Raw genomic sequence first — 13,288 nt, forward strand, 5'->3', positions numbered from 1 at the left:
CGTTTTCAGTGAAAATGTATTGAGAAGTTTCAATTTTTTTCATTTTTGTAGTAAATAATAAACTAGAAATGTGGCTAAAGAAACTTCAACAGAGGAAAGAAACAAAGAAGTGAAGCAGACTGCTGTAATGTTTTGTTAAAGGGTGTAACTTATGCATTGTTGTTTCTATGGACAGGAATTAATGCAAACATATAATGTCATACTGTTTCCTTGGAGTGAAGCGTTAGCTGAAGTTTACTGTACATCATTCTCTGCAATGTTATTCAACAAAATAAAAACATATGAACACCAATACAGTAAAACTTGACTAGAAAAAAAAACTGAACCAGTATTAAATGGTACTTTACTTTTGTTTGAATCAGAATGGAACTTTCGCAAAAAGAGCCTAAATTTCGGGTTCTGTTTGAAGCCAAACCAGAAAAAAGAAATCTGGTTCAAATCAATGATTGTCACATTTTTGAAGTAGTCATCACATGATGGTTGGTTTGTTTTTATTTCTGTCTATATTTTAGCTTCATGCTCTAATAAAACACGCTTATGTTGACATCTTTTACTGGACACGTTTATTTTGGAAGTTTGTACATAATTCCACAAGAGCCATTAGCACTAGCCACTTCTAACTTTAAACTGATAGATGGAATGCAACTTGTGAACAGCATCTGCTGCAAAATTTTTAGGCTACTCTAATAAAACAGCGGGAATTTAATACTGGTTTCTGTCACTACTTTCTCAATTATCCATTTGAGAGCAAATATTTTAAAATAAAAATGCTGTACCACTCACACAGTAGCTCATTTGGTTTTGTTTTCTGTTTATTCATCATAAATACCTTGAGAAGAAAGTTAACAAGAACTTTAAAATAAGAAACTCCAAAAATTCCAAGTCAATGCTGAGAGTTGATCCATACTTTGAAATAAACATATCCTGTCATCATCATCTTTAAACTGAAATATAGGCAAAATGGAAAATACGTGTAAAAAATTCAGATAATGTAACTACACAAAAAATAATTATGATGTGTTTACAAGAAAATATGACTGTTGTATAAAAAAAAATAGTAGAAAGCAGAGATCAAAGAAAGCTGTAAATAAGCATGCTATTTAGCTGCAAATGAACAAACTATTCAACAGAATTGTAGTCTCTTCTCTGACCAAATTTGATAAATTCTGGAAACTTTACTTAATAACTTCTAATTTTACACAGAAATAAAGTCATACAATGCTTGTTAGTAACCAACTACTTAAACTTTTGTATTATGAGATGAATAGGTTTCTTTCTTACAGAACAACTTGCTTGAGGGGTGCCATTTATGTTTGTGTGTGGGGGGATCTTTATTTGTTTCCATTTATTTATTTCCTTTTAAACAGTGTTACACCACAGTTGATTACTAAGAGATGATTTTTTAGCTCTTGTTTGTTTGTTTTGAATTTCACACAAAGCTACACGAGGGCTAACTGTGCTAGCCATCCCTAATTTAGCAGTGTAAGACTAGAGGGAAGGCAGCTAGTCATCACCACCCACCGCCAACTCTTGGGCTACTCTTTTACCAATGAATAGTGGGATTGACCGTCACATTATAATGCCCCCACGGTTGAAAGGGCGAGCATGTTTGGTGGGACGGGGAATCAAACCCGAGACCCTCAGATTGCGAGTCAAGTGCCCTAACCACATGGCCATGCCAGGCCATTCTTTAGCTCTAACATATTATATATGTTGCAAACCATGGTGTCTGTCCAAGCGTTTGTCTGTCTCCTGTCTGAAAAGCTGCACACACAAGCATAGCTCAATATTCACTTTTTAAATGACGGGAGAACAGGCATGAATAATGTTGAAAGCAACCAAATCTTATTTTGCAAGCAGGATATTCTACACTAAATTGTTAGAAATTAATTACATTTCAAAATGTGGCATAACTTAAAGAATAAAAATGTAGATTTACCATATGTTATTGTTGAGCTGATTTTAGTATGACTGAAATGTTCAACAAATACTTTTTGTGGTGGGCGGTATAAATATCCCAGAGCTTTGGCTCTGAGTGAATCCAAGAGTGCAGTACAATTAACCTTTTAAAAGTCCATGAAATAATTCAAAGTGATAGATTAACTTAAACTTTTCCTATCACTGGGGACGGGTACTTTTGCTTGGGTAAATAATATTCCCCAAATTTTCAACATTTCCATCATAATCTCATGCCTGGGGTAAATGAATTGTTTAATTCTCCCTTCCACAATATGAGACAAGATAAGAAGTTTACAAAAGTAATCATTGCCAGGGTAAGTATATTATATTTTATGAAGCAAAATTATTTATTTCTAATAAGAATACTAAACAATTTATCCAATACTTATGTTAAAACTCCAAGACTGATATATCATGTTAGTGAGAACAGTAATATCTTATTACCTGTACATTATGAATGTATATATAAACTTAAAAATAAGGCTTTATTTGTTACTGGATATGCATGCCACAAGTGCTGAATGTTTGGGTTCAAAAGTTGCCTGTTTGTCCTCCGTTGGTAATTTTGTTATTGTATGATTTACAGGAAACAACCACAGAAAATGTTCTCATAATATTCTACGTTTTTACCTACAAAATATAAAGAGCTTCCAAGGGACTAAACAGCATTCCTCCCCACACTGAAATATGAAATGGCACCCCTGGCTTGCTTGAAGATATATATATAAGGCTTATCTCTCCTAAGTGGCACTTCATTTATCTTGTCACACAGATCATTCCAGAAGAGTCCTAAACAAAGACTCAAATTTTCTATATAGAATAATAAATTATTCTTTCAGGCATATTTGTTTTACTTGAATATTTTTGTTATCACAAGTTGGAAGGCATTCCAGAACTAATAACTCTTGGTCCCAAGTCGCAGTTCTACTATGCATAATCAAAGATTATAACTGTTTAACTTTCTTTTTTACAGTAACAGTAGGGGAAAGAATTAAAGATTTATTTTGTAAAAGCTTTAGACATGGCGTTACAATGCCATAGTAGTTCTCTTTGCATCTTAACCACTTGCAGTTTTATAAAAGCTATCTTTTGGTATGATAACTATTAGTAGTAAATAAGACAGAAGAAGCAATAAGAAAATTACTAACAATTTTAGAGCTATAAACAACTACAACACCCAAGTCAAGTATCAAAAGCAGTATCATAAAACTGAGTTATGATATGTTTCATAAAATTGAAATAATTTAACAATATAATATAGAAGAAACTATTAAAGATAGCAGTGTATGTTTTACTGAATAATTCTGACAACATATTGAATCGTAAAGTGAATCATAACATATATGTTCTTACCATTGCCATTTTACAATATCCTGTAAAAGAATGATGCCATGATTGGACGGTGTTACCTTTGCTATAATGTTATGCTGCCAGTGTAAGGACATGGCTTTATCTGCTGTATAAAAGATTCAAGTTTTTCAGAACAAATGACACATCCTACATTCACATGCCAACACATTGTTTTACCTAAAATATTAAAAATACAAAAGCTTACAGTTGACTATAGTCATGTTTTTTCAGTACAGATCACTCCAATAAACTGATATCAAATAGTTTGCTGTCACATGAAAAAGTAACAACTTTTAAAGGCCCAAACATTAAAAATGTTCATCTATTCATTCTGATCATTCAAATCTAAAAAGAAAAATGATCAAGCAACAATTCTTTAAAAAAACATTCTAGATGTTGTTTGAATTACATGCATTAATGGAGAAATGATAATAATAATGAGAACAAAAAAGAATTTCCTACACATCAGGAAATCCTACTGAAATTCTTTCAGTACGTGAGTTTAGCATCAGTGGTTGAACCAGAGATTGTTTTCCATTTTTCCAACTCATAGAAACATTATGTAGCTTCTTCAAACTTTCTAGCGACAATGTCACTCTGAAGGCGAAACAGATCCTCGTTGCTATAAAGGCGTTTCATACCTCGTGGTAAACTTCGACAGGACTGAAGATTTAGAGTACGAAGTAGACTACACTTGCTCAGAAGTGTTCTGAGGGTAAAACATAAACAGAAAACTATCATTCTTAAACTTTAAATCTAATTAAATCACTCTTGAGAAACCATGATGATAATCTTAAAGTAATAATAACTGCTTTGAATTAAAGTAACAGATGCAACTAAAATGTTAAGCTTTTGCAAAAATTACAATACACAATAAATATTCTTTCCAAAAATGATGGAATATTTTACTTACCTTACTGTTTCAATAAATCAGTTTTAAAACTTATTTTGAAATTTAATTATTCTATATTATTTCAAGTTGTATATGAAATCTTTGACACCCATTCCAGAAAAACTATTTCTTATTTCCATTTTCTTAACTTCCATATACTCCTGTTGCTTTCTTCAATGTGGCATAAACAAGATTTTGTTAAAGAGTAATAATATTAAGGCTACAGATGGAATGTGTACATCAAATTCTGACCTTATGTTCACAATGTTTTGCCCTGTGACACTTTATATCAATGTAAAGTAGTAATTTTTTTATGTTAATAGTAGAATCTACAAACTGTTGGAAGATTGCACATACACAAAATAAAATTTAGTACCATTATGACAAATTATAAGAAATAAATCACTTAGTTATTATACGTTTTGAGCAATCAATCTTTATTAGGTGTGTTAAATAAACATGGCCAAGATTGGTTGTGATAAATACAAAAAAATATATTTTTTATTTTATTTAATATGAAGTTGTCTAATTAAACCATATGTCGTGTTTCAGAAAATAACACACTGCAACTTAAGCCTTTCTGAAATGATAGTCCCCGATTTGTTTTTCTTCTCACAGTGGAAATATTTAACAAAATTGCACAAAACTTGGAACAAACTTACTGTGTAAGTATCTAGTTCTGGCTTAAAAAAATTCATGCAATTTAATTTTGTTTTCCATTATATCTTATATTATGATAAAATTTCCAAAATTTATTGCAACACTTTTTTGATAAAACACGATAAATATTTCCTTTTGTCTTAGAATTTCATTACTTTTATTGTTGATCAGAATCAATACATTTTATATATCAAGATAATTTCAACTTTATTGATCTTTATTCACATGATTTGTTTTGAAACTTTACTTTTCTGATTGCAGTAGTCACCACTTACAGCTATAAATCATAAAAAACGCTGCATGAACTGACGAAGGTTTGTTATCGGTGGCCTAGAGCCCGACCTTCCAAAACGGAATCAAAACAGTTTATGTATATATTATGTTTGTTATCACTGTTCTTGGACATGATTATAATTTATATATATAATAAACCATTTCTTTTCAATAAATAATAAATTTATGTGTATTGTTTGAATATGATAAACTTAGTAATCAGTACGATAAACTAATATTGAATACATAAGGATTAGCCATTAAATTATCTTGTCGTTCCCTAATTTACATGCTAAACCTAACTAAGCTTACCTGGTGTTTTGTCACAGAAGCAAATTTCCATAGCTTTCAAACAAATATAATTTGATACAAAAATATTTTTAGGTACAATAACAACTAAGGAAACTACAAAAAAACATTTCTACATCTGTGGTTTGTTCCCAAGTCTTCTAAACTTCCCGTTACATTGCACTTTTATTCCTTGCAGGAGTCAGGTCTTTTCACATTCTCACAAAACCATAAATCAGTTTATTTATTACTTTATCTAACCATATACACTTTAAATTGACAGAAATAGTTTATAATCTGGTCAATCCAATGGCATTTAAAACTTGGCATTTAACTATTTTCATTAAAAGTAGTTAAAATAATGTGCTGTGAAGTTATAAAAGGGTGGGAACTAAGGCTGTGTTCTAAGATTCATCCATTAGTCAGGCATTTAAGGATAGGTCTAAACATTCAAAAGTTTATAAGATAGAACTAATTTCTGAATAGTAATCACACACATTAAAAGTCACTCACATGGAAAGTTCAATTTTTTGAGTTGTATGAAAATAACACACATTTTATTTAATATGAAGTTGCCTAATTAAACCATATGTCGTGTTTCAGAAAATAACACACTGCAACTTAAGCCTTTCTGAAATGATAGTCCCCGATTTGTTTTTCTTCTCACAGTGGAAATATTGAACAAAATTGCACAAAACTTGGAACAAACTTACTACAGAGTATCTAGTTCTGGCTTTCTGAATAGTAATCACACACATTAAAAGTCACTCACATGGAAAGTTCAATCTTTTGAGTTGTACGATGTCCATTTCTTCAAAAAACGTTGTGTTAACCCCCCCCCCTCCTTAGCAGCTCCTTTCATGCATTATGGTAGAGCACATGAAGGAACAGCAAGAGAAGTGGTAGAATAAAGACGAAACATAAAATTATGCTAACACTAATATAATACTTTTCAATGTTGAAGGAGGTGTACTGTTATATGTTTAAATCAGTCAAATATGTTGTTAAAAGAAGTGACTGATAATAACACTATCTATTGAAACCTTCTGTCATTGTTGAAGGTCTGTAATTTATTTTCTAATCTAACTGTTAATGTTGATTTATTATTATGTTAATTAGTATGTTTAATTAATCAAATATTTCATGCTAAAGGATCATGACTATTAACCTGCCTGGAATGGTGACTATTAAATAAAGATTTGTTTTGCTACAGATAGTTGCAGTACTTTTAATTGGCCACAACAGGGTGCTCTTACAATACAAGCTTACTGTATGCAGCTATATGAATACTGAATGTGACATCGAATACATATACATAAACAAAGTGTATTTTTTTCTCAAATATCAAAAATGATTACTGTTCTACATAATGCATGTTAAACTACACATGAATGATTTATCTAATTTATATGTATTACTTGTAAACATATATAGTAGTTATGGTGAAATCATCAGTAAATTATGCAAATTAATCAAAGGTCAAGGTTTGAACCTTTGTTACTATCCTTGATGAAATAAGACAGCATCCTAGTAAAATCAGTGACAGAGAAGTAAAATCACATAATTATACTTTGAAGGAATGATAGTTTCTTAACTAATATAAACTTACTGTTTGGGATGGGCAGAAAAATTATAAAAAGGTCAAAGTGTGTGTTGTTTATATATTGCAGATACGTACAGAAACATAAGATTGAAACTTTTAACATTTTCTTTGTGAATTACTCTACATGAATTTTGTAAAATGAGTGAATATTAATTTTAAAATAGTTCGTTACAGGGTTGGAATTCATTTTAAAAATAAATTTTGAAATTTGATGTGTGTGTGTGTGTGTGTGCATTGACAGATGACCATGATATTGTTGATAGTTTTCATCATTCAATTTCATATGCAATTTAAATTATCAAATAACAATACTTAAAGAAACATTCCGTGCTTCCAAACTAAATTAAACTTTTCAAAATATTATACACAAAGCTTTATCTGGACTTATTTTTTACCTTCCTTAGATTAAACTCCAATACTTACTTAACAGTTGAATAGGAAACAGCACTTCCACTTAGGTCCAGCATCCGAATTGAACAACCATTTTCTGCCGTAGCCAAAGCTTCTATAGCTTGGTTGATAGCTTCTTCATTATTAGCCCACGAAAGATCAACAACTTCTAAACTATGACTCCACTAGAATTAAAACAAAAACAGATATGCTGAGAGAGAGAGTCTTAAACCTTTTTTATAACCCACTGCTCAAAGTCTACTAGACACAAAACACATGGTTCATATATCCTTTGTATTATAAGACTGAATAGTACTTTTAATAAAAACGAGTCATTTTTACATGTTTCACAGTTTCAAATATGCTTTCTTGAAACAATTATCACACACATTCAAACTTAAAACTTCACATATGTTCAAAATATCTTGGCCAACTCATTTTCTTCAAGACTTTTCTTTTGCATACGTGCAATACAAAAATACAAGTTGAAAACATGACATGAATTGTATACAGTTCAGCATTACTTTGGAATTCTGATTACAGTTTGTGAACTATATATTAATGATATACAGAAATGTTATGTACACTCACCTTGTGATAATACATGGGAAAGGAAATACACAAGTATTAACATGTATACCGGAGATACCTTCATTTCTTAAATAGAAGCTTTAACTCCTTACCATGTTGCTGCTTGTGACAGAAAATATGATGGTACAGTAGAATCTAAGAAGGGCACATATCAAATAATGATTACCTTCTGTAAGACTAATTCCAAGTTAGACATCCGAGCTGCAGCACTCTGGGCAAGATAAAGATGCTGAATATCCCAAGCTGGCACATGAACCAAACCCGATACAGAGATATTACGACAGCCTCTTACATCCAGAAGTTTTAATTTACGGGAAGCTTTAGTTATCCTTCAAATAATAAAAAAAGGATAAATCTTAAGTACAAAATTAAATTAATATATTTTTACTTTCAATATATTGCATAACCTCAACTAATAATATGCTTTCATTAATGAGACAATAACATTGACAAAATGAAAGCAAAAACTTGACATTCTAATTTTCTTAAAAAAAAAAAAAAAAGACTACTTATAAAAAAGAAATGTTCATTGTGAAAGAAGTCTTTCATTCAATATCAAAACTTATGATTTAAATTGGAAATTCAACAACCAAATTTAACCCAAGTTATTTTCGTATACAGAACTAACACTACGAAGTTATGGATTCAGAATTATAACTGAGCAACTTTGTATTTAGAATTTTAATTTTGGTTTGATTTAGCATGAAGGAAACTTCCAAAAAAAGCAACAACAAAAACCTTATGTATTGAACAACATTAAGTAAGTTTAGAAAAAAGTTTTGGCAGAGAAGGCCAGACTTGATTGGAAAACTCTGTGGAACGTATCTGCGTAAAGCAGGTGTATAAGTTCAAAGGCTTAGAACTACTATTAACCCTTTGAATGCTGGCCTGGTCCTTTTGGTCATGTTATGACATTTTACAGTCTTACATTTAATATTTAATTAAACAACTTTATGTATGTGGATAAACTTGGCATGAAAACAAGTTTATAATTCAAATTTGTGTATTATTTAAGTTTTAACTTCTTAATTTCAAAAAGAAATATTTCAAAAATTCTCAATCTTCATTTTTCTGTGTCATATGGTGCATTTGATTTATTCTTTTCAGAATTTTCTAAAATCAAAAATTAAAAACACACACTATAAATAATATATGTATATATATTACAAGCAATAATATAAAATTTGAACATGCTACCTTTTCTGGGATATAAATGAACTTGTATAACCCACCAGAGAAGCCCATCTCATTTTCCTTAAAAAAAGCAGATTCTCCTCTACATAAACCTTACAAGCTGTTTAATTTTCCCATTGGAGACTTTTAGTTAGCAAAGATGTTTGGCTGTTGTTGCTCTGAATGCTAAAGGAATTTTGTAACCTACTTATAGGTTACTTAGAAATCCCAATAAATTACAATAGTTTTGGGACATTTTATTCTAGTGACGGATATATGTTTTGTGTTCTAAGATGTATATTTGAAAACTACATTTATTCATTTGTGGACATCCAAATTTGTGAGACTCAACAAAGCTTAAAGAAAAAAAGTCTTCAATTTTTATCCAAGTGCAAACAAGCATAAGTATGCTGTAAGTATTACAAATCTTTATGTCATAAGTATGCTGTAAGTATTACAAATCTTTGTTATGTCATTAGTATGCTGTAAATATTACAAATATTTGTTGTTATGTCATAAGTATGCTGTAAGTATTACAAATCTTTGTTATGTCATTAGTATGCTGTAAATATTACAAATCTTTGTTGTTATGTCATAAGTATGCTGTAAGTATTACAAATCTTTGTTGTTATGTCATTAGTATGCTGTAAACATTACAAATCTTTGTTTTATGTCATAAGTAAGCTGTAAGTATTACAAATCTTTGTTGTTATGTCATAAGTATGCTGTAAGTATTACAAATCTTTGTTATGACATAAGTATGCTGTAAGTATTACAAATCTTTGTTGTTATGTCATAAGTATGCTGTAAGTATTACAAATCTTTGTTATGTCATAATTATGCTGTAAGTATTACAAATCTTTGTTTTTATGTCATAAGTATGCTGTAAGTATTACAAATCTTTGTTATGTCATTAGTATGCTGTAAGTATTACAAATCTTTGTTATGTCATTAGTATGCTGTAAGTATTACAAATCTTTGTTATGTCATTAGTATGCTGTAAGTATTACAAATCTTTGTCGTTATGTCATAAGTATGCTGTAAGTATCTTTGTCATTATGCAATTATAAACTTCTCAGCTTATTAAAAAAAAATTTAAAAATTTCACAAGTTCAAGATGACATCTCACAACCATTTACTCTATGAGAAACAGCTAATGAGCTCCTACTGTGATTTATTGCTTTTGACATGAGCATTACAACTCCCAGGTACAAAGTACAGCAATAACACTATAAAATTAAAATGAAGCAGACTGCAAAAGGTTAACACTGAAACTGCTGAGATAACTAACTTGGAACTTTCTGATCAATAACTGCAGTCAGTGCAGAGGAAAAAATGATATCAATATGTTTTAACTTTTCATTTCACTGTGCATTGATAACTTCATTACAGTCAATGTTACAGTAGTAAAAGCAAGAGATAAAATATTAAGTTTTACCAAAAAATATCTGATATTCATTTAGGAGGTTCTAGAGGTTATGCAAATGAAATATAAAAGGTGTAAGAAAAAAGAAGTATTTTATTCTTAGCATGAAAATTATCTTTTAATCAGACTGACTCAGTAAAGGCTCTGGAAATTCAAATCTTTAGTAAATATACTTTATTAGAAATTATAGTAACATGACCAAACCCATGAGCAGGTGGTTAAAAACATATTCAGTTCATAAAAGTATCCAATCAATAACACGAAGTATGGCTGATTGATTTGTAAATTTTATGCACAAAACCATTCTTATTCTGAAGCTTGAATACACAAAAAGTTTAGCTTTGCTCTCATTCAACATGAAACGATGATTACAACTACTATCATTCCAGAACAAATACTGGAGGGCTTTATGAAATGTTCTTGAAGTACTTTTCATACTAAATATATAAAATCATTCAAGAATAACCTGTTGTGATAACTGTACCTTTCTAGTCCACTGTCACTAAGACCTGACTGATAGTCACTCTCTAGAGCAATGCTAAGTTCCTCTAATTCTTGAAATCCAGGTGACTGTGCCTAAATGTGAAAAAAGCACATGCTGAATAAAATATTTTTGAAACTTACTACAGATAAGTAGTCTGTATGGTAAACATTATTTTTCACATAACAGACTATTAAATTCCAGTATTTACCAAGACTTGCAAATATGTATTTATTTAACATTATATGACCTCTAAACACAACAGATATGACTAAGTCTTAATAAAAAAGAACCAGCTTTTCTTACAGACAGCATTTCACACATAATTACAAATCATTATTCATAAAGTATAAAAACATGACATTTTGCTAACTAAACAGCCAAATTGTGGATGGTTCAGTCTAAAGATGGCTACAGATTCATTACCTAATTTGTTAGCTTTTTAAGGAACGACTAAGTCTTAAGTGAGAAACTGTTTTACCATACTATTGTCATTACATCAACAACAGGCCTACAACAAAGATTATCAAAAAATAATAGCAGATCAACTATGGTTAGGCTTAAATTAAAATTAATCAAATCAGTTTTATAAAAATGGCAAAGAATTATCAAACTTAACAATAATATTTCATTAGTTTACCTGCAAAAGAACTCCAATACTTCAAAAAATAATGAAATAATGCTGATAGGTTTGTGAAAATACGTGTACAATAAAGCATAAAATGAAACAGACAAGAGACTAATCCAAAAATGAATATGTAAAATAAGCTCATGAATTATATATGAAAAAATAAAATTCATTTTCCTAGCTTTAATCTGTAGAGCTTCATCATTTCATTCTCCCAAAATTTAAACTTGAGTTAACATTCCACTTTTGATTTAGTTTTATGTTTTGTTGTACATATTTTGTTTTTTAACAAACCAAATCAGGGTTACATCAAACGTCACACATCTTAGTAATACACAAGTGTACATATCTTTAAATCAGATGGTGTTCCAGGATGCTTAACTTTATTTGATTTAGTTTTATGTTTTGTTGTACATATTTTGTTTTTTAACAAACCAAATCAGGGTTACATCAAACGTCACACATCTTAGTAATACACAAGTGTACATATCTTTAAATCAGTATTGGTGTTCCTAGGATGCTTAACTTTATTTGATTTAGTTTTTTAACAAACCAAATCAGGGTTACATCAAACGTCACACATCTTAGTAATACACAAGTGTATATATCTTTAAATCAGATGGTGTTCCAGGATGCTTAACTTTATTTGATTTAGTTTTTTCAGTGTGCTGCATAAAGGAAGGCTGGGACCGAGCCTTTATATTTCTTTATATTTCCTTGAATCATTCTTATTGTTTAGCAATTTTTGTATGAAATTCTCCTTAATGTTAAATACTCAAATATAAAAACCACCTGTCTATACTTTAATCATTTGTTCAGTTACATCACAATGATATAATAACCAACAATACACTATCTTATGTGTATGAAGTATGCTAGAACTCAACACACTTAAAATACTCTGAATATGTTAATTCTCCTGTTACCAATACAAATGCATATGGCCAACATAACTTTACTGATTGATTAAATAATGTGTATGTGGTTAGTAGAAAAAAATAATCTAACAACTGATTGTTAATTAACTGTTATAACTGTGTGTGTGGAATTTCTTTTATAGCAAAGCCATATTGGGAATTGAACCTCTGATTTTAGCATTATAAAACCACAGACTTTCTGCTGTCTAACCAAGGGACATTGCTATAATTAAGACAAAACATACTCATGTTTGAAAAAAAAAATGTGATCTAATTAAAACAATGAACCTAAATTTGAAATAATTTATCAAACTAATGGTATATTCAATGGTACTTTTCATACATTTGAAAAGTTACCTTCATATTATTTAAACTACAGATCTATACTACTGTTTCAAATTATCTGGAATAGAACGGGCCAATAAAATAAAAACTTTTAGGTTCACAATAAATATCTAACCTAGTGCATCAAGACGTAAAGATGGGAATTACCGTAAGGAACATGTTCATGTAGGAGAATTTATAAAGTAAGCAGTGGTAAGCTGCAAGTTTTTCTTTCTTTCTATATATTTATCTAAAAACCCAATTTACAAAGATTGTGGAACAACAAACAAATCCATTCAAAATTTTATTGTTTTATAAAATTTATTTTGTTTA

General features: G+C 29.9%; 1 protein-coding gene across 1 annotated transcript in view; it reads right to left on the reverse strand.

The window, feature by feature from the left end:
- Nucleotides 1-1,948: 1,948 nt before the first annotated feature.
- LOC106463745 (F-box/LRR-repeat protein 6-like) overlaps nucleotides 1,949-13,288 on the reverse strand; it is a 39,464-nt gene continuing 28,124 nt past the window's right edge. The window contains exons 8-11 of the mRNA XM_022391319.1: nucleotides 11,090-11,181; nucleotides 8,173-8,335; nucleotides 7,449-7,600; nucleotides 1,949-4,018 (exon numbers count right to left, since the gene is read on the reverse strand). Of these exons, the coding sequence (XP_022247027.1) occupies nucleotides 3,868-4,018; nucleotides 7,449-7,600; nucleotides 8,173-8,335; nucleotides 11,090-11,181 (558 nt within the window). The 3' untranslated portion in view covers nucleotides 1,949-3,867. The remainder of the gene's footprint in view (nucleotides 4,019-7,448; nucleotides 7,601-8,172; nucleotides 8,336-11,089; nucleotides 11,182-13,288) is intronic.

Source organism: Limulus polyphemus, unplaced genomic scaffold, assembly GCF_000517525.1.
Source record: "Limulus polyphemus unplaced genomic scaffold, Limulus_polyphemus-2.1.2 Scaffold1473, whole genome shotgun sequence".
Classification (NCBI taxonomy): Eukaryota; Metazoa; Arthropoda; class Merostomata; order Xiphosura; family Limulidae; genus Limulus; species Limulus polyphemus.